Source organism: Ciconia boyciana, chromosome 5, assembly GCF_034638445.1.
Source record: "Ciconia boyciana chromosome 5, ASM3463844v1, whole genome shotgun sequence".
Classification (NCBI taxonomy): domain Eukaryota; kingdom Metazoa; phylum Chordata; class Aves; order Ciconiiformes; family Ciconiidae; genus Ciconia; species Ciconia boyciana.
Window position 1 is genome coordinate 59973663 of NC_132938.1, and position 21907 is coordinate 59995569.

The following is a 21907-nucleotide window of genomic DNA, read 5'->3' on the forward strand; positions in this document are numbered from 1 at the left end:
GCCTTTTGATCAAAAATAATTGGCATTGGTAGATTTTATGGCATATTATACATTTATCTATTTTGGAGTGCTGCTGTGCTTTAGAAGAAAGGGAATTAGTCTCAGGGAAGATCATTAAAATCTTGCAATTAGATAACTAATTAAATGGAAGCTTCACTTTCTTTCCTGCAAACATCTTCAAGGTTAGAATGAGAGGAAGGCACAGGTAGAAAATGAGGGCTTCTGTCCACACAGTAAGAAAAGGACTTTGCCTCCAGGAACACGACAGGTATCTCCTGATACCAACACTTTCAGAATAACAAATCCTGCTCTCACTGACATGACAGAACCCCACTGTTGTTAAAACTTTTTTCTCAGAAGCCCTGAAATCAAAGCAGAGCATCAGCATTTGACTTCCAATGCAACCCTGCCCTTTCAGTAGGAGAGAAACAGGTGCTGAAACAAAAACATTGGTTGCAGACTTAATGAAAATGGGCTTGATTACTCCAGCTTATAAAATAGTTCTCATGAGGAAAAATAAAAAGCAGGAAAGAAGAGAGAACAAGCACTTTAGTAGAAGGGACTGTATAAACATTTGACTGTGCAGATTGAGTATAACCCAAAAAACACTTTGGAAGTTTGGAGCCCAGTACTGGAACAAGGGAAATTTTAGTGGCATGAATAATAAAACGAGAAGAAAGAGTCTGAAGAATGCAAAAGGAAAAGGAAGTCTAGTGTCCTTGGAAACCAGGTATTGCACTTCCTTAATTTCTAATAGCGGGAGTGATGTGAGCAGCTAGGCTCCTTTGGAAGAGCTATCTAACAAAGAAAACCAGGTCCAATCTTTTTGTTGAGGTTAGACCTGACCTACCTTGTATTCATGCTCACTGTAAGTACTAGTTATACCTTTCCTTTCTGTCTACTAAGTAGAAGACAGATATCAAAGGCCAAGCTATTCCCAGCTGCCACATGAATGAGCAAGTGAGGATGCACAGGAAGACTCTTCCCTCCCTTGCTGCTTCTGTTCCAATGCCCATTTAGCTAGTCCTAGCACTGAACTCTAGGAAGAACTAGTCCTACATCCAAGGTGGAAATGAAGCACCCAATTAAACTCTTGGGCAGGCAGCAAGGTCAAATAAGCACCCTTTTGACATGCAGAATCTGTTTTCCCCCTCCTCTTGCAGCTGCTGCCTTTGGGTGTCAGAAATACAGCCCCTACAGAGCTCCTTTGAAAGGAACGATCCATGCAGTCCTTGCTTCCTGCAGGTACCAAGAGCTGAACAATTCCCTCCTCTCCAGGCCATGTTGCTCATACAGTGTGTGCCATATATATCCCCCCAAAGGCGCGTCCCACACAGGGAATTTAACAGGTATACGGTCCTACTGCACCTGTGCACTTTTTCTTCCTGTGGCCCTGAAGTCTTAACATCCTCTAGAGCTTAAAAAGTTTTTCTTCCCCAGAACAGTTGTCTTAAGTCACTATTTATGTGGTGCACTCACAGAAGCTCTGTGGTGCCTGTGTCCTCCACGTGCTTTCAACATCCTCGCAACTTCCAAGGCTCCCTGATGAGGCATACCCTGTGAGCAGCTATTCTTTCAGCCAATCCAGCCACTTCTGCAGCCCAACAGAAATTGCAATGTACATCCACACACTCTTTCAGCTCCATTGATAGTCCTGATTTCTCACCTGTTGTACCCAACTCTTTCTACTTATCCTGCAGTACCAAAGCAAATGCACACTTTGTGGTGATTTCTAGGTCTTCAGAGATTGCAAGGCTACAAAGAAGGAATCCTGAATTCTTATTCCCACTCTGACACAGCTCTCCTGGCTGCATTGTTATGCCACACAGGTGGATAATCAAGGTAGTTCATTTGAAATAGGAACAATACAAGCATATTAGGTAGGTGACTTTGCCTACCAGGTCATTCAGAACTGGCTTGAGTGTCCCTGTGCAGCTCTGTGGAGTGCTGTATAGTCCAACCCACCACAAATTACCACTAAAGTGGGAATGCTAGGTTCCCGATTTACTGTGTCGTTATGGAATTGAATCCTTTTATATATACAGTAGACACGTAGAAATTGCTATAACTATCATACATTTTTCGAATCGTTATGGAAGTCATTTGTGCATCATGCCTTTCACTAACCTTGCTTTTTCTTATCTCTAGTGCATGTCTCATCTGTAATTTAGATCTTGGCAGGCTAAAGGCCTGGCTAAAGGTACTATGAATTTCTTAAGGAAGTCTCCTGCTAAGCACTTTCCTATTTGCTGCTGAACAAGCAACTTCATTTTTTCCTTCCTTGTTTTGAAGTCATTGCTGCTGATCATGGTAATCAGCACTTTGGCAAAGCCTCCCTTTTTATTCCTCATCAAAAAAGTCCTCATCAAAGTCATTGTTCAAGTCATCTCTTGGCACTGTTAGAAACATTGAATCTCGCTCCCACTCCCCTGCCCTGACACACACTAGCCATTTCAATGCTTTGCAAGAACCAAAAGCCATTTTTGCACCTCTGTGTCAGGCCCTGAGTGCACTAACAGGTCTTTATGGCCCTGACCAGCCTCACCTGGTATCCCTACCCCCACCGCTACCTATTGGGGCCCTATTTAGGATCAGGTTGGGCTTTTTACTCCCTTCTTCAGGCTCTGTCACAGCCTGTGCCTGGCTAAGGACTCTCACACTGTGGACTGACTTCCCAACTAGACCCCAGCCCTGCCTCATCACTGTAGGCACCCATGTGGTGCCCTGGTGCTCTGTCAGAAACCTCACTTTTAAGGGTGAGGATTTTCCTCAAGGGATGCTGAGGTTTTGGTGCTATAACCAGGAAGTCTGTGGCTTTCCCTTTGAGGAAAGACAGCTTCTTCCTTGACGCCAAAAGCAGCCTACTCTGAAGTCCAAAATTGGAGCCAAGGAAATAATTGGGGTTTGAGGAAAAACTGCCAGTCCTGAAACATGCCAAATATCTGTTTTGTGGCCATGCAAAGCTTTGCAAACCTTCTATTAGAGATGGAGTAGGGAGGGAGGGAGGATTTCAATCTTAAATCTAAGATGCTTCCAGGTTGAAGAAATGTTTTCAGCAATACTCACCTGTAGTCAAACTCCAAGGCTACGCTCTTATGTTCTGTTTTATTGTACAATATAACATTTTCTTGTTTTGTCTTCAGTTAACACTACTTAAGAATTTGGAGCTGTCATTGGTTTGCTTGGTTTTAAGTACCTTGCATAGAAATATCTAATCTCAGCAGAAACCTCCATATGCTGAGCTGTAAGCTACCAGCATCTCATGATGCTGCCACATATACGCTGTGGAAAGAAGTATTAATTCAAAAGTCACATCATTGCACCAATTTTACAAGTGCCTCAAAGGATGTTGGCTCCTCTGTTTATAATGTTAATGGGAGCTCTTGTACACTTCTTTCTGACAGAAAGTTAGGCAGTGAAGGGGCTGGATAGAGATTAAATACTAATCCAGAAACTTTCTGGTCATGGAAACTGAAGTCTTGTAACATCTATCTTGTATGCAGACATACTAATAACAGGAGAATATCTTACAGGAGCATTGGATTTGATTTTTATTAAGAGGTTACTGTATTCAGGTCTCCTGAATGGTGAATGTTTCTTTAATAACTGTTAACATACTTATGGTAAACAGATCTCTTCTTTTTGCACTGAAAATTCCAGAATATGAAAAGTAAGCACTGTACTAATCATCATTAGCATAATGTTAGAAAAAATGGTATGTCAAGTAACTTCATTATTTCTTTAAAGCGGTGCGAGACAAGAGGTTTCATGTTGCTCCTATGAAATGCACATTGCCTTTGTTCACAGCACTCTTTCCTTCTACTTATTGCTCAGATTATACTCTCATTCAGTGTCATATCAGTTGGTCAATGTGAACATGAATCGTTCTTCATTCGACATCCTTCTTCCCCCAGTAAAAATTTAATCTACTTATGATATTTCTGATTTGCTAACCCAGAGTACCAGCATGCTTTGCCAGCTTGGAGCCCAGCATTTCATGGCAGGGCAAGCTGTACTACCTGCTGTGTAGTCTGATATGAAAAGCCTGAAGGCTTTTCCTGTTAACTCCTCCCTAAAGAATATGAGTTTTATCATTTTACTGTATGCTATGCAGGAACTGCCACTAAAGATGGTACTTGAGCCCTGCGCATGGAGAAAAGCTTCTAAGCATCTCCACTAAACATCTCTCTTCTGCAAGTTCTCCCTCCTGAAAGCTCTTTGAAAGAAACATTAACATTGCCTAGTGGAAAATAGGAAGAAAGATGAAATTAAGACCTTGACAAGAAGTACTATACAGGTATATTGTTCACCAGGACTCAAAGATTGAACAGAGAGAGTCATGGCATAATGGAGTTGAGGAGAACAACTTTAGATGAGATGAGAAAGCAGCTGACGTGAGTGTATCTCTCACCGCTTTGGAAAAATGGCCACAACAGGAATAGTGTCAGCAAAATGTGAACTGAGACCTCTTAGCCATATTCTAGAAAGTACAGCACTTCTCTTGGATGGCACCAGAATAAGTATGAAGGATCTGAACAGCTAAACTTTTGGGTGCCTGTATATTGTCTTGCAAATGAATCCTGTGTATGTCAGCACTTTGAGCATTTTAATGGAATAGGTTCCTTTTTCATTCCAGAGAAGTAACTTACAGCTATCAAACACAAGCAATGGCATGGTTTAAGTTATGTAGAAATGAAATGTTGGAGTCTGGCTCTAAAAACAACTAGCTTGTAAAAAGAAGTAGCACAGTTCACTTCATAAAAAGTACATTTCAGAACCAGAATGATTGAGTGCACCTTAAGTATTAAACGTCTAACTTCAGAATGGGATGGCAGGGAAACATTACCATTCTTCTGTTTACATGAGTAGAGGGAGGTCATATAGATGCAGTAAGAGCCTGTCCTTTTAGCCTGTTGGTTTCTTTTTAACAAAAACAATCACTGAAGGATGCACCTAAAGTACAGAAGTTAACAGTCATGTGCTGGGTAATCTCCCAAATGAAACAGCATTTGGAACTTAGGGCTTTTTTCATACACCTTTGAGGTTATTTAGCTGAGGGTCACTTTTTAAAATCTTTCTGTGGTAATAAACATTTGTATCAGTCTATTTTTTATACTTGCTCCACTTTCCATATGTGAGAACACTAATGCTATTTCTGTGTATTTTAACAACCATTAAATCCACTCCTGGATGAAAGAATAAAGTCCAATTACATGTAATAAGATCATAGAATTATTTAGGCTGGAAAAGACCTTTAAGATCATCAAGTCCAACCATTAACCTAGCACTGCCAAGTCCACCACTATACCATGTCCCTAAGCACCTCATCCAAATGTCTTTTAAATACCTCCAGGGATGGTGACTCAACCACTTCCCTGGGCAGCCTGTACCAGTTCTTGACAACCCTTTCAGTGAAGTAAAATTTCCTAATATCCAATCTAAACCTCCCCTGGTGCAACCTGAGGCCATTTCCTCTCGTCCTATCACTTGTTACCTGGGAGAAGAGACCGACCCCCACCTCCCTGCAACCTCCTTTTAGGTAGTTGTAGAGAGCAAGAAGGTCTCCCCTCAGCCTCCTTTTCTCCAGGCTAAACAACCCCAGTTCCCTCAGCTGCTCCTCATAAGACTTCTGCTCTGGACCCTTCACCAGCTTCATTGCCCTTCTCTGGACATGCTCCAGCACCTCAATGTCTCTCTTGTAGTGAGGGGCCCAAAACCGAACACAGTATTCGAGGTGCGGCCTCACCAGTGCCAAGTACAGGGGCACGATCACTTCCCTAGTCCTGCTGGCCACGCTATTCCTGATACAAGCCAGGATGCTATTGGCCTTCCTGGCCACCTGGGCCCACTGCTGGCTCATACTCAGCTGGCTGTCAACAAATACCACCAGGTCCTTTTCCGCCGTGCAGCTTTCCAGCCACTCTTCCCCAAACCTGTAGCATTGTATAGGGTTGGTGTGACCCAGGTGCAAGACCCAGCACTTAGCCTTGTTGAACCTCATACAATTGGCCTCGGCCCATCGATCCAGCCTGGCCAGATCCCTCTGTAGAGCCTTCCTACCCTCAAGCAGACCAACACTCCTGCCCAACTTGGTGTCATCTGCAAACTTACTGAGGGTGCACTCGATCCCCTCATCCAGATCATTGATAAAGACATTGAACAGAACTGGCCCCAGTACTGAGCCCTGGGGAACACCGCTTGTGACCAGCTGCCAACTGCATTTAACTCCATTCACCACCACTCTCTGGGCTCAGCCATCCAGCCAGTTTTTTACCCAGTGAAGAGTACACCCATCCAAGCCATGAGCAGCCAGTGTCTCCAGGAGAATGCTGTGGGAAACGGTGTCAATGGCTTTGCTAAAGTCTAGGTAGACAACATCCACAGCCTTCCCCTCATCCACTAAGCGGGTCACCTTAGTGGTGAGGAGATGAGGTTAGTCAAGCAGGACCTGCCTTTCATAAACCCATGCTGACTGGGCCTGATCACCTGGTTGTCCTGTATGTGCCGTGTGATGGCACTCAGGATGATCTGCTCCATAACCTTCCCCGGCACTGAGGTCAGACTGACAGGCCTGTAGTTCCCCAGATCCTCCTTCCGGCCCTTTTTGTAGATGGGTGTCACATTTGCTAACTTCCAGTCAACTGGGACCTCCCTGGTTAGCCAGGACTGCTGATAATGGATTGAAAGTGGCTTGGTGAGCACTTCTGCCAGCTCCCTCTGTACCCTTGGGTGGATCCCATCCGGCCCCATAGACTTGTGTGTGTCTAAGTGGTGTAGCAGGTCACTAACCATTTCCCCTTGGATTATGGGGGCTTCATTCTGCTCCCCATCCCTGTCTTCCAGCTCAGGGGGCTGGGTACCTGGAGAACAACTGGTTTTACTGTTAAAGACTGAGGCAAAGAAGGCACTAAGTACTTCAGCCTTTTCCACATCCTTTGTCACTATGTTTCCCCCTGCATCCAATAAAGGATGCAGATTCTCCTTAGCCTTCCTTTTGTTGCTTGTGTGTTTATAGAAACATTTTTTACTGTCTTTTACAGCAGTAGCCAGATTAAGTTCTAGCTGGGCTTTGGCCCTTCTAAATTTCTCCTTGCATAACCTCACGACATCTTTGTAGTCCTCCTGAGTTGCCTGCCCCATCTTCCAAAGGTCATAAACTCTCTTTTTCTAGCATTTCTAAATATATTTCATAATATAATGGAATATATATAATAATGATATATTATGATACAATTATAATATAATATAATTTCATAATATAATTTCATAATTTCATAAACCATTTCTAGCATTTCAAAACATACTGGTGAATCTGCAGTGAACTATTAACCTGTTTAACTAGATTAATTGCAGTACTATAGTACAGGAATTCCTCTGAAAACGAATATGCAGTTTCCATTTAAGCAACATACTGCTCTTGGAGCCAACAGCTGTGGTTACCTATACTCAAAATACTGCAAATCTATCAGCACAAGTCTAAACCAGGACAGTACCTTGACACCATTTGCGTAATCAGGCATATTGACTGAGGTTCCCTCACTGCCACCTTCATACAGCTGTAAAAAGTCATCTGTTTTGTACTTCTGGGCATTGAAGAGAACAGGAGTGTTAAATCCAGATGTTCTCAGGGCAGCATGCATGGGAGGAAGCACAGCCTGGCTCTTCCACTCCAGCCTGAGCAGCTGGCCAACAGGGGAGTGGATTACCCTCACAGAGAAGCTAGTGAGAAGAAAGGGAAACAGTACTAAATCAGGAGGAAATAATTTTATTCTCCACACCTGTTCCTCATTGGTATGTGAGTGAAACATCTGTTCCTATTTATAAATGAGCAATGAAGTTGCCACAGAGTGAGACAATGGAAGCTTGTCCTCATGAGAATAGCAAAAGTACCTTTTCAAGATAGGCAGCTCAGGAAAGTCGCATGGGTTTCTGCTTGCTGGAACAGGAAAGTAAGTCATAATCTGATACAAAAATCCCTTAGAGCCACATTTCTACTGTTGCTGGGCCGCTCAGCTCACAGCTTTTGGAATTTGATTATCTAAAGTATAGAAACAATCACACAGCTTTGGGGGACAGGTGTAAATACAGGTCTGGTCCTAGCTGCTCTTATGTTGATGGGAGATGGACACGAGAGGCTCCACGTGTAACATTAGCACAAGGGAATGGAATCTGAAGTGTTATACGTATGTTATTGAGTCACACAGGTCCCAAAAATAAACCAACCAAAACCAATCAGGTTGCCTCATTAACTGCCCATGCAGGGAAATATTTTTACATATATCCATCCTCCATAACAGATATACAGAAATCTCACTCAGTCATCAGGCCTCACCTTAGAAAGCAAGTTCCTTTAGCCACCACCTCCTTTGGCCACTCTCTTCCCAGCCCTTTTATTCAGAGCAGCTGAGGCTGTTTCCTCTGCTCCCTGGTCATTGCCTGGCTTCACCCCTTGCTTTCTGGGTGAGGTCGTAAATCCCAGCAGATCAAAGGATTTGGAACTGTATTTAAGAGACTAGTTCATGCTGTTCCCAGGGGGGAGGAGGCTTTAGTGATTTGCTGCATAAAAACACTTTCTTTCCCTTGTTACAATGATTTCTGACACTCCTAAAGCTGCGAACGTGTGCTGGAAAACACCTGAAAAACTGAATTTTAGAATTTTCCCCTGGCAAAAGGCATTGATGGGTGAGGGTCTTTACTGACCCCAAAAGAGGAATGCAAAGGCTTTGAGGAGACACTGTATTTAGTGTTGCAGAAATGAATCAGAGACAGTGGAAATGATGGTCTGTCTGAATTGAGCTAGTTCCCAAGGACTTGGTTAGCAGACAGTATGGACAGAGAGTATCCCACTTGCCTTCTCAGAGGGGCTGTGATACAGGGCTGAATGTGGGATCAGCACTGCTCAGGAGAATCAGTCTAATCCCTGCTACCCTGGGTGCTCTGCCCTGGGTGAGGCTGTGGGATTAGTGCTGAATTTTATTTCCTGGTGGAATGACAGAGCCAGATATCAGAGTCCTCCTCTGAGCCCTGCACTTACCGTCATCAGATAAAAGGCACTAATAGTGAGAATTTGCTTGGACACCACTGCTGGTCACGTGCATGACCTGAAGCAACATAACAACCTTCCTCTCTGTGGCACTTTTTCAGTATATTGCAGGAGGCAGAAAGTCCTGAGTCTTACTGTACTGCAAGGAAGGGCTGGCACGACATGAGCACAGACACCCAGCTCAATGTGGCGATGGCAATAATCCAAATGATCAGATAAGCATAACCAGAACTCATTTTTTTGTTAAAATGAGGCTGTATTTCTGCCTGCAAGTCTAGATATAGTCAGGGGTATAACACTGTTTTTGATAGGATTCCAAGCGCGCAGAGCTGCAGCATGTAATACATATAAGCTTTCAGTATAACCTTGGAAAGCAGGTGTTGACTCTTTTTTTTTTTTTACCACTTATCTTCTTTCTGGCTTTTTCTTCACAAAAATATTAAATTAAATTACAGTTTTGGTCGTTTTTTAATTTATTTCATTTTTCTGTAGATTCAGAGTTAAATTGATGCATAAGTTCACTAGGAAGCACTTGAAAAACTGGGCTGCTTGTTTAAATGCTTCATGTGAATCTGGGAGTCTCAGCTGAATGTGTGCCAAAATATTGCCACAGGACAATAGGAAACAGCTTGTGCAGCATGTTAAACTGTAGTGAGTCTGCCTGAAGGCAAGACTATGAACTCTGCTTTCTCTCCAGCACTAAATGTGCAGCTGCCTCTTAGAGGAAGATAAGAGTTAAGAAAACCAAACCCCACCTTGGCAAAGCAGAAAAAGCCCTTTCTATTTATCTATCTAGAACATTTAGGGTTTCTCACCTGGTATTGTTAAAACAGTACCATTAAAATGTTCCACATAGTCAGAAGCATTCCTTTGCAATCTAGGCAAACTATCCCCAGAATATCAGCAATTCAGTTATCTGTCCTGGTCTGGGATAAAGGACAATTTGAATAGTAAGCAGGAAGGAATGGGGGATGGAAATAGGCTTCAGTGTCCTTTTACATTAACAACTTTGTAGTTGACTACGGAGTATTGTTTTGAGCCTCTCCGTAACTTGTGATTAGCTTCAGCTCCTTTTCCAATTTTTCCCCCCTACGGACCATGTCTGAAGATTTGAACATCTCTATCAATAGAGATATTACAGACCAAACTAGATGTAAGGAAGAGGGTGGCATAGCTTTTGGAAGAAAACAGCTGACCTTCCAATTGGAGTAGACAAGACTCAGATCTTGTACAGAGATGCCCTTACGTCAGTCAACTTGATGCATACATTTTTATATAAACTTAAGAAAATTATTAAAGTTCTGTCTCTGAGAGAGCTTTTTGTTGCTGTGTATCACTGTAGTAGTGTATCTTCCTCAAAAAAATGTTATTTCCATTCTAAAAATCACATGGAATTTAAAGGTGTGAGGAGGAGTTAAGTAGATTGCACCTTGCTTTATTGTTACCCGAAGTATATGCTTCAAAAACAACTTTCTTTTCTTGGAAAAGTAAGGTATGATCATTGTAAAACCATGCTGAACACTTTGCCCTTTGACTTTTTAATCTTTAGACTGACTCACCAGAATTGAAAAACACTGTTGATTGCACCATAGATATGAGTTCTGATAATTCAGCTGGCGATTGCTTTGTCTGAGAGTCCAGCAAGTGCTCTTCTCAGCTGAGCAGATGTCTTAATTGAATTATTTAATTTAAAAGAACTTCATTTAAAGTCCTGTGTCATTATGAGAAGCAAGCCAACAGAACGAGAGCCTGTCATGTAATATGAATTACATGTAATATGAATTACTATGTTGGATTACAAATAATCAAGATAAATAGCACATACCTACCTGCCTACACGGCTATGCTAATACAATTGTCCTATCTCACTTCATTTCATTCTCCCTTTCCATTTTTTAGTGCCCTACTTTTTTCTTATGTCTGATACCAGCAGATGCACTCTCTGGGCAAGGATCACGCCTCTACTCCATGTAAAAACATTAAGCTGCTCTTGAATTTAAGTATATAAATAGAAAAAAGTTCTGTGATGAAGCAGCATCAAACATCCTATGTCTAAAAGTTCCCCTCAGTAATGTGGTATGTAGTAATAAAGGTAGGCCTGCACTTCTCTGCTCTACTTCCTCGTCTCTCTGCAGTGAATGGAAATGTTATTATTGACTTCAGAAGGAACCAGAAATAGCCTGAAAACAACATATACACATAGTAGTATGTGTTTCTAAAAGATATTAGGACAGAGGCTGATTTTATATCATTCTCATTTATTAGGTTTGTTGGTATTTTTTGTGGCTTCTATTGCCAGAAGCTCTTGGAAGGAAGTTCTTTTTAGTAAAGGCAGATTCCTGCTAAAGTCTACCATTGGGGGTTGAGGAAAAGGAAAAGAAAAAAATGAATTAAAGTAAGAACAGAAAGAAGGCTCTGCAGGAAATACCTGGCTGTACAACAATATCCCATTCTGTAGTTTATCCTGTAAAACACCAGTGCTTAAACTTCTCCAGGGACAGCAGAGGCAGCAATCCTACAAACTTAAAAGTGAATTGGTGCATAAGATCCAATCTCATTTGACATCTGATTATCAGTGGAGAAGGTCTTGGACAAGGGGTCAAAACCTTGAATTGGATCCAGATAGACCAAGATACTATTTGATTATTTCCCCAACTCTAAACCTCTTTGGCTCCATTTGGTGTTGGATATAAAGGATGGGACTCCTTAGCTGGTTTTAAAAGGAAGATGAAATACTACTTTGATCATCTGTAAGATCTGAAATTCCTGGGTTTCTTTGATTTTGCTTGTGCTGCTTTTTCTTTAGTGCAATCTTTACCAAGTGCTAAATTTTCCTGGTCTGTTCATTTATGCTCTTGGCAACCTGTACTGCTGCATACAAGCTCAAAATAACATGTTATATGCCTGAAGAATAAAGATGTCCTCATCCTTGTGTAGAAACACCTACTATTTTGGTTGCTGCTGCTCATAATAAAAATTAATTTAGATATGAGGACTTACTGTTGGCCAATAAAATTGTACTCCCAGATCAGCTCAGGCTTGCTAAAATAGAACAAAATATTTCATAGTATTCTTATAAAATAATAATAATATTAATATAAGTATTATTATACTATGAGTATTAATACTTATAAGTATTCATATAAGCATTAATATAAGTATTCTTATAAATAAATACTATATTCTTATATATATAGTATTCTGTGTGAAAATATTTGGCTGGTTGTTGCTATGAAGGACATGACTACCAAATTACATCAAATAAATATTACTCGTGTCAGAGCTCTCCTCCTAATGTGACACCCCCTTTCAGGCAAACTTGCTAACTGGTACTCCAGTGCATATAACTCACCACCCCTCACATACACACCTGTTTGTGAAAGTGTGTGTGGTGACTGATTTAGGAACTTGCCTGGGAATCAGTCAACTGATCTCTGTCTATCTATCTCCTGCTCTACTCTACCACTGCAGCAGCTGTTGGCAGTGGCTGTAGGGAGATAAGGACTGATGAAAACAGAGCTAGTCCTTGAAAGAGAGAGATATTCCATGCAGGGAAAAACAGGTGAAGTGAATGTGGTTGAAGTCCCAAAGACATAGTCTGTTCTACTTCCATTTTGCAGGCAAATAGATTCAACTTGGGGGGAGGAAGGAAAGGAAGCCAGATCTATAACTGTCGACTTACTTTCATGCCTGTCTTGGTTTTGGCTGGGATAGAGTTAATTTTCTTCCTAGTACCTGGTATAGTACTGCGTTTTGGATTTAGGATGAGAATAATGATGATAACACATTGATGTTTTAGTTGTTGCTGAGCAGTGCTTACATTAAGTCAAGGACGTTTCAGCTTCTCATACTGTCCTGCCAGCGAGTAGGCTGGGGGTGCACAAGAAGCTGGGAGGGGACAGCCAGGACAGCCAGGACAGCTGATCCAAACTGGCCAAAGGGATATTCTATACCATATGACGTCATGCTGAACAAAAAACTGGGGAGGTTGGCTGGGCAGGTGGGGCCGCTGCTCAGGAACTGGCTGGGCATCGGTCAGCAGGTGGTAAGCAATTGCATTGTGCATCATTTGTTTTGTATATTCTTTTATCATTATTATTATTTTCCCTTCCTTTTCTGTCCTATCCAATTGTCTTTATCTCAACCCACGAGTTTTACCTTTTTTCTGATTCTCTCCCCCATCCCACTGGGGGCGGAGTGAGCAAATGGTTGTGCGGTGTTTAGCTGCCTGCCAGGTTAAACCACAACAATCCCCCAGTCTCTTGATTCATTTTCAAATGCCTTAATATAACTACAATCCTGTTTACAAAGCGGGAAAAAAAGGATTTTTTATATAATAGTAAATGAAACAGTTTATGCCACTGCAATTGTTTTCTCTTTTATCACCTTCATCACCCTGGCCAAGAAAAGAAACAGGTAACAGACTGGGAAGTACCTAAATACTTGTTGACAGATGATTCCCCTGAGATTACATCTCCAACTGAGCAAAAATGTTTAACTGTTGTCTCCTCTTCCATTAACTTGGTTTCATTTGTGAGACTTTTCTAGTGCTGGAAATCATGCAAGCAATTACTTTTCTGTGACTTGGCATGATTTCTGATCCACCTTCAGCAACAAAGGACCGCATGAATTTATATAGCAGAACAAATCAGAAATCTTCTCGGTCCACTGTTCTGATTCTCAGTGGCTTGCATTAGATGCTTCATAAACAGCATCTATGGCCCCTCACTATGAATGACACTATAAATGAGATATATGTGAGATTAAGATGAAAGGTTTTCTTCTAATCTGTGCCAAATTTACTGCCTTTGAAAGCTCTATGAGTTTCCTTGCTATTATATTATGGGAGAGGTAAACTATCTTAATCTAAGCTACCCCTTATTTTTACACTGTTATCATATCCTATTGCTCTTTTTTCGGATTCTCAAGCACTTTGCTATTGACTGTTATGGAATTGCTCCCAGTGCACACAGTTGTAAGAGAGCAAGACTCAGTGTCTTAATCTCTTTTAGTGATTAAAAGCATGATTGATCCTTCCATTCTGTTTGCCTTGCCAGTTAGTTCAATGCCTTCTTTTATTTCGACTATATCTTTTTTCAGTAAGATGAGAAACCCACAATTTACTATACATGAAAACATGCCTTCAACTGAAAATAGTTTTCCACAGTAATCTCCATTACCTGCTCAATGAAGCTAGTATCATACTTCGATTTAGTACTATCACTGCATGCTGAGCCGACATCATGACTGGGCTGACTAATGCTTCATTTTCATTTATTTGGCCTCTGAACTTTCCCCTGCTTCTAAACAAGAAAGCAGTACAAATAAGCCTGCCCTGAAGGTTAACAGTTTCAGGCTGGGGCCAGTGAAGGTAGGAAGGAACTTCTACACCTCTCCTCCATCTAAATGCTTTTCTTCTCATGCCCTACTATCTAGATGTACAAACAGATCAATATAACTGCATACCAAATGACACAGCAGTCCTCAAGGACAGAGGTGGCACCTCAGGGAACTGCAACTCATATCAGATAGATTAAAAGTAGTGTCCTGAATTGCAAGTGGAGAGAGGAGGTCTTCTAAGGTATCACCCTCACTCACCAAAAAAAGTTAAGAGAGTGGAAAGCAAGTTTTTCATTCTAAGAGGATAAAATGCCTCCAGAAGTTCATCAAGGAATTTCCTACTGAATTTCTAAACTGCAGTATTTGATTTTCCTGTGGGCCTGCTGGTGTCCCAACATATCCTAGAGGTTACACTATAAAAGCTTGTTGCTTTTCTCACTTTTGCTTAAGAAGTTGTTAAACTAGATGTATGTTGAGTGAGTTTAAAAAAATGTCCATTTAAGTTAAATTGTATTTTGTTGATATAATAGAACTCTCCTCAGGCATGTTTTTAAAGACAAAAAGGAAATTTCATATTGGAAGCTAGACTTTGAAGTGCAGAGCCAAAAACTGTAACTATTTTAATGACCAGTGTTGACAAGAAATAGGGTACTAAAACATAAAAATAATAAAACACGTTAGAATTGGAAAGTTGGAACTGTATTCACCAGGATCCAGACTATTGTTCTGGTTTTGTATTAAAGGTTAATGATTAGAATGAAAGAACCCAAGCAAGCTCATCTTGGTAGCAATGCAGTGGAAGATTAAATGATTGATATGATATGATATGATATGATATGATATGATATGATTGATATAGCGAAGCAAATGAATACAGTTTGACTTGCTTTGTTTACACAACTAGTACAAGAGATTACATTCACATTTCAAGGCACAGAAACTACATCCAGGAATTTGAAACAGGAAAAAAAATAAAGGAAATAAAGTCTCTACGAAAGGTAACTCACAGTACTTCCTTGTGAAGAGGCTTTGAGGTAACTCCCTTCAGCCTTGACCCTAGTGATAAATAAAACATCCAGCACTGACCTGCTGGGGGACACAGCAGATCCCAGAATAGGTGGTGAGACTGTACTGCACTTCAACCAACATGTTATATATGGAGCTCGTCAGTCTGCAGCAGGAAATAACGCACTCCTCCCAAGGCACCAGAGCCGACAGCACCCCACAGCTGAGGCCAGATTTCAAGGATCTAAATGGGGAAACAATTATGACTGAAGAAATCCTGACTGTCTTTCTGAAATCAGTTCAAAACTTTTGCATTTCCAAACAACACAAACCCAAAAGGACTTGTTTTGCAGTTAAAAACTGTCATAGAAAAGATTGTGAGTGGAACAAGGACCACTGCAAGCCAGTAATTACTAAGACTTGTGAACTCTAGGGGATTAATGATTGCTAGACGGTGGTCAAAGCCAAAGATGGAGACAAAATCAGTCATTACAGATGTAGGAAAACACTGGATGAGGGAATTATTTCTGACACAGTTTGTTTGTGACCTGGTGGAACACCACAACCAGTTTCACATTTCTCAAATTAATGTCCTAAACTTTTTTTTTGGTAGAGGGCCACAGGGGAGAAGTCTACAAGTGCAGCTCTGCCAGAAAGCAGTCACTACAGCAGATTGCTTCATGCCTTCTTTTTTTGCAATGACAAATCTAAGAAGGAGTGTTAATTTAGCATAAAGAGAGCCAAATTCCTCCTGATGGAGGCAGAGAGGCTCCATTTAATATGGTATCCCTAAATCTCGTAGCAGGGGCAGCTCAGAGAACAGAAGGAAATCAGAGGTCCTTAGACTCTGCTGCCCTCATGTTGCCTTAATGTCTGTGGACACAGGGAGACAAAGACCTCCTTGGCATAGGCCCAGAAAGTTTTGTGTTATTCCAAGGATGGACTTGGCCTGGAGGAGTTTCATTTGTTGTGAGTTGCAGTGGAGGTTTTTCTTCTTTTTTTTTAATATACTTCATTTATTTCCATGTCTTTGATGCTTTCCAGAGCAGCTTTTTTCCCATCGTCAATCCTTCAATTAAGGATTTCCTGGGACTATGTGACTTCTCCCTGAATGCCTACAGCAGGCCTGTGCTAGTGCTGATCCTGGCTGTCACTTGCGGAAATTTTTTTCCATTTTCCAAACTTAGAATTGGAAATTATATTGGAAATGAATGGCTGACAATTTGGGAATAAAAATTAGGATTCATTTATATTCATGGTAGTTGTCTGAAAAGATATCTGGATATTGCTCCTACAGGCACGTACATTTCCCCACCAGCAATGCCATGGCAGAGCAGGGTGACTTCATACGCCCCTCCATTTTAGGTAGCCAAAGGGGCAGGGTTAAGCTAGTGTGGTAATTCTGGTGCAGACTAAGAACTAAATCCTAACTTAAGGTGAAATTGCTTCAATTAAAAATCAACACCAAATAAATGATAGCACAGTTAGCATTGCCCAGGTGACTGATAAGATTGTTTTAATCTCTTTTCAGTTTTCTAGAAATTAAACTAAAGGAATTTGAACCCCTCCGAGCTTGGCCAGCACTTGCCTGCAGTCATGCTTGTGGTTTAAGCTGGAGCAGCTTGGGGTGAGCTTTCTTCCACTTTCTGTATGGGGATTCATCATCTTATGCCCGTGGGAAAAGGGTAGACAAAGTATCTTGTTGATGAAGGCCATGGTGCTCTCCTCTCTGGGGAGGCAGATCCTGTTCCCTGCCCCTTTCTACCTGGAGACAGCCAAGCAGGGAGAGCACTGGCATTGCCTTTGGGAACTTTGCCCTCCTTTATTGCTCCCGTGTAGAGGAATTAATAGTTTGAGCCCTGTCTTATCCTTGGACATGTAGGGTCATTGGTCCCTAGCTGTCTTGGCAGCTAGGCAGCTTCTTAGTGCTGCTAGCTGACCCCAGTGGTGTCAGCTAGGAACAAAGCATATTTCTGATATGGGAGGGATAAGTCTGCTCATAACTATCACTATCAGAAATATATTATACCTATTTTTGGCTGCAACTAGGCTTGAACCTCAGTTTTTATAAAGAGAAGATCAATGTTAGAGTTTGTGTATAACTGCACTACTGCTCTTGACTGGCAGAAGACACCAATAATCTCTGCTACTTGTTGAGTTAATTCATTTGTCACTCCTCATTAGCTTGTAATGGCTTTTACTGCTAGTGTTGTTTTTAAGGCTTAGGATAAGAAATACACATATTTTTGCTGTTTAGGACCAGCTCATCCACATATGTTTTCTAGCTCTTCCTGAAGGAGGTAATCGTTACCAGTGAAGAAATCTGCAAGTCTCTTCATAATTACGGTAAATAACCTGCTCTGAAGTCTATAACCTCAAACAGCATTTTTCGTCTTCAGATTAAAAATGTAACAGAAAACCTCATGGCTAAGGAGAATGAAAATGGCAGTGATGTAAAAAGTATGCCTGAAATCAAGACACATTTACTATCTCATCACTTATGGCCTGCTCTGGCTTAAGATGCCTTATTTAAAATCTATTCTTGCTCTTTTTCCTTGTCCTGTCTAATCAGAACAAAAGAAAAGCTGAAATGGTTTTAAATGTTAAGACCATGATCTTCAATGCTGGCTCTGTTGCTAGAAGTTAAATTCTTACCCAATCCATTAAAGGGCACTGGTTTCCCATGTCATATCTAGTTTTGATCACAGCAGAGAAATGGGAAACAATAAAAACAGACATAATGTGAAACAGATTTTTAGATTTCTGCTTGATTTTTTTTTTTGCATTGGTTTTTCACTTTTGAAAATATCTGAGTAAGAGTTAACTTGATGCTCTGCAAAAGAGACCTTTTCTTTTCTCAGTTCCTGTTGGAAACCTTGCCTTTAAAACAAGATGCTATATAAATAGTAGTGTGCTGTATGAGTGCTGATGCGGATTGGGTGGCTAAAGTTCCCCGTGGTGGCCGGCAATATTTCAAAGAGAGGCTTATAAAGCTTGTGAGCAGATCCATTTCTAAACACACTGGATGAAGTCTATCCCAGAAAAGCTCCTTCCCTGATTCAGTGCATCTCACTCAGAGCACATGTTGACTGATTCTAGGGCCTAAGTCAACCCATCCAGGTGAAAGTTTATCCACCTCAAAAAAAAAAAAAAGAGGCTAAGTAGTCAGAGAGTTGTAACTGATGTGAAGAGTGATATTAATCTGTCTCCTAATAAAGTAAAACAGGAGGTATGGAGCCAAATTGATGCGCCTGATTAAAAATATACTCGAGTGGGCTCCACAGGTGGAGAAAAAGAATTAAGAGATCCAGGGACTGAGGTTTCTATTCTACACTGTTTTCCTTTAGTTCAGCATCAAACAAGGTCAGGACTACTGCTGTACTCGGTTTCACGCTGCATTAGCAACATCTTGCTTGCAGGCTTAGCAAGGCCTTACTTACAATAAATTCCCCCAAGCAGAATCAGGCACTATTCAATTAATTTGTTTTGTTGAAGTGCCAGATCGTGATGACATGCAGTAAATGCTAAATTAGATCTTTAGTACGTAAATCATATAACTGCATATTTAGAAGTGTCCCTCACAGTGAGGGTTCACAGGCAGCACTGCAATTGCACTGACCAACAAGGCAATGCTATCCCAGGCTACCAGCTTGCATGCATGGTTATGAGCAATCTCCTGGAAAACTGGCCCTATGAGAAGGGGAGGGGAATTGGACATGTTTTAAAGTTTGAAGTCAGTGATCAAAATTTATTGTTCCACTGTGCATTATTCTGCCCATGACTGCCTCAAATTACTCGGCAAAGGTAAATGAGCCTAGAAAAGAGGGGAAACAGTTGAAAAGGCCTTGAAAGATGTATGTGATTTTTGCTGGGGTTTTGAGACTTTGGAGATGTCATTTCACAAACTATAGGGTGGAAGTTCAAGGAAATCTTTGCCAGTAAGAGGAAAAGGTAAAAAACCGCCAAACCTCAAATCCCAAACAAGACACAGCAGGGGAAAAAAAGGAAGAGGTAGTGGCAAAGGTTGAGGGTTTGGAGCAGTTACACCTCTATCTGCAAACTTTTTCTGAAAGCTGCTGACAGAGCTTTGGCATCTGATCATCTCCTAACTGCTGATTAACATAGCACTGTTTTATATTTAACTCAGGCCAGAACAGGAGGGGCTGGGGGTGGGGTTGCGCTGCTTATAAGGGGAGCACGGCAGGAACAATGTTCTTCTGTGTTGGTTCCCTCCGTCTCCCAGCCCAGCTGCGCTCCTTTTGATCATTCACATTTCCTCCAAATGCATGTTGTCTTTAATTAATTGAGTGTCTCGTGGAAAGCGAGGTGGGGGAGACGGGCAGAGAACAGCTATAGCTACACAATTAAAATACAAACCAGGTCTGCTGAGTTTACTAAATGCAAGTGCTGAAGTGACTAACAAGCTTTTTTATGTTAATATTTTGCTCTGAGAACAGACCTGGGAGCAGAGATGGAGGGCATGGATTTTGACGATGAGAAGTCCAAGAGGTACTGCATGAAGACAAAGCATGTGGCCATCATCTGTGGCGTCGTGGTCGTTGTAGGTCTTGCTGTGGGGCTTGGCGTGGGCTTGAGCAGACCTAAATCTCAGCAACCTTCAGAGGGAACAGATCAGCCAACAAATCCTCCTCCTCCAGTGGATTTGGGTCCCTGTCCTCCTAAAAATGATGAGACTGGAGACTGGAGACATTTTAGGCTACCCACTTACATCAAGCCTGTCCACTATGATCTGGAAATGAAGCCTGAAATGGAGACAGACATTTACACTGGGACAGTCAATATTTCTATTGCTTTGGAAAAATCTACCAGCTACCTGTGGCTCCACCTGCGAGAGACCAAGATTACAGAAATGCCCACACTCCGGAAATCCTCAGGACAGCAGATTGCTCTGAACGACTGCTTTGGGTACAAGCCGCAAGAGTACATAGTGATGAAGGCAGAAGCAGAGCTCTCTATCACTGATGAAAGAGATCCCTATATACTCACCCTGAAATTTCAAGGCTGGCTGAATGGTTCCCTGGTTGGGTTTTATAGGACCACCTATTCTGAGAACGGAAAGATCAAGTAAAGCAGTTTTTCTTTTATTTATTAAACTTTCTTCTCTATTTTTACTTGCTCAGGCCTGCTCTATTCCTGTTTCAGCTTCTCAGTCTTGTCTCTCACCAACTTGCTGACATTTCTGGGCTGTTCTTTAATTTTCTTATTCCCTTAAGGAAGATGCTGTATTCAAAACCCTTTGGCTGTTGACAAGTGAATGTGGGCTGGAGAGATGAGGGGTTTGTTATTATTATTCTGAAAAACCTTTTCAAACTCTACTGGTCCCAGGTTACCTTTGAGCTTTACAAATGGCTCCCTCAGAGAGCTGGAGGGATCAAGGCCTGTTTTTATCTCTGTAGTACAATAAATAGCATACAGCTCTCACCACTCTCTCCTGTCACTCCCCAAGGTAAAAGTTTCAGTGTAAAATGCTCTTGTGATAGTTTTCCTGACATCATGCCTCCTTGATGTTGTAGCCTGAGGAATATCCAAACCAGAACTTCCCTGTCCCTCCTGCAGCTGGTTTAAATTATGGGTAGGAAAGTCCAAACGATGAAGGTTATCTCTGACTTGGTTTTTTTGTGCTCCAGCTCTTCCTTTTTAATATATCAATAGTTATTGAAAGATTACAAAGCTTCTGCCAGTTCAGTTAACCCATTCCACTTCCCAGGTTTGCACTACGTCAAGGTGGAAGCTTGAAAAAGCCATTGCCCACTGTTCAGAGGCATTTCTTTGCAGTTAACGTATGGAGAAGACACTCATCCATTTTCCAATATTTACGTTTCTGAAGGGACTCATTCCAGCCTTTACAGCTAGACGATAAGCTTGGCTAGACTCTTCCAAGGCCCTGTAGCAGGAACACAGAGACAAACACTGGTGTGTTTTCACGGCACTTGTTTGCCCTCCTGGGACAATGGTGTCATGAGTGAGAGTCACATCAGCTCCATTCAGCTACTGACAGGCAATGCCAGGAGTAGCAGCAGCGACAGGCACCAACAGCAGCAAATCCAAGAGGCAGAGGAAAAAGCAAGCATTGATTTTTCATACTTAAACATAGTTATCTGATCTGGGAAGAAGCCATGTAAAGAACAGCTCAAATCCCAGCCAGCTCTTTCCCTGTTTTCCTCCATCTACCACCTCAGTATTGCTCTGACTTGGAAGGTGCGTTGGTTTTATACTTTGAGCATCTGACATCCCCACAGCAGTTTTAAAGTGTAACCTCTTAGCATCTAAGTTGAGGTGTGTTACTTCCTTTTTATTGGTGAAGGATACCTAGATATTAAGTGAATTGCCCCAGGTCTGTCACAACACCAGAAAAGCAGGACCAGAACGCAGGTCTCCTGCATCACAGAGCAGGACAGGTGAGTGCCCATCCCTCAGGTCCAGACAGTGTAAGAAGACAAGGACCAAGCATCTGCATCAGGAAGAAAGGAGAATTTCATAAGCTAAAGAAAGCATAAA

The 21907-nt window shown here is 41.6% G+C and overlaps 1 protein-coding gene across 1 annotated transcript in view; it reads left to right on the forward strand.

The window, feature by feature from the left end:
- The first annotated feature begins 19859 nt into the window (after window positions 1–19859).
- Window positions 19860–21907, forward strand: part of ENPEP (glutamyl aminopeptidase) — a 36626-nt gene continuing 34578 nt past the window's right edge. Inside the window, exon 1 of the mRNA XM_072862284.1 lies at window positions 19860–20473. Coding sequence (XP_072718385.1) covers window positions 19860–20473 — 614 coding nt within the window. The remainder of the gene's footprint in view (window positions 20474–21907) is intronic.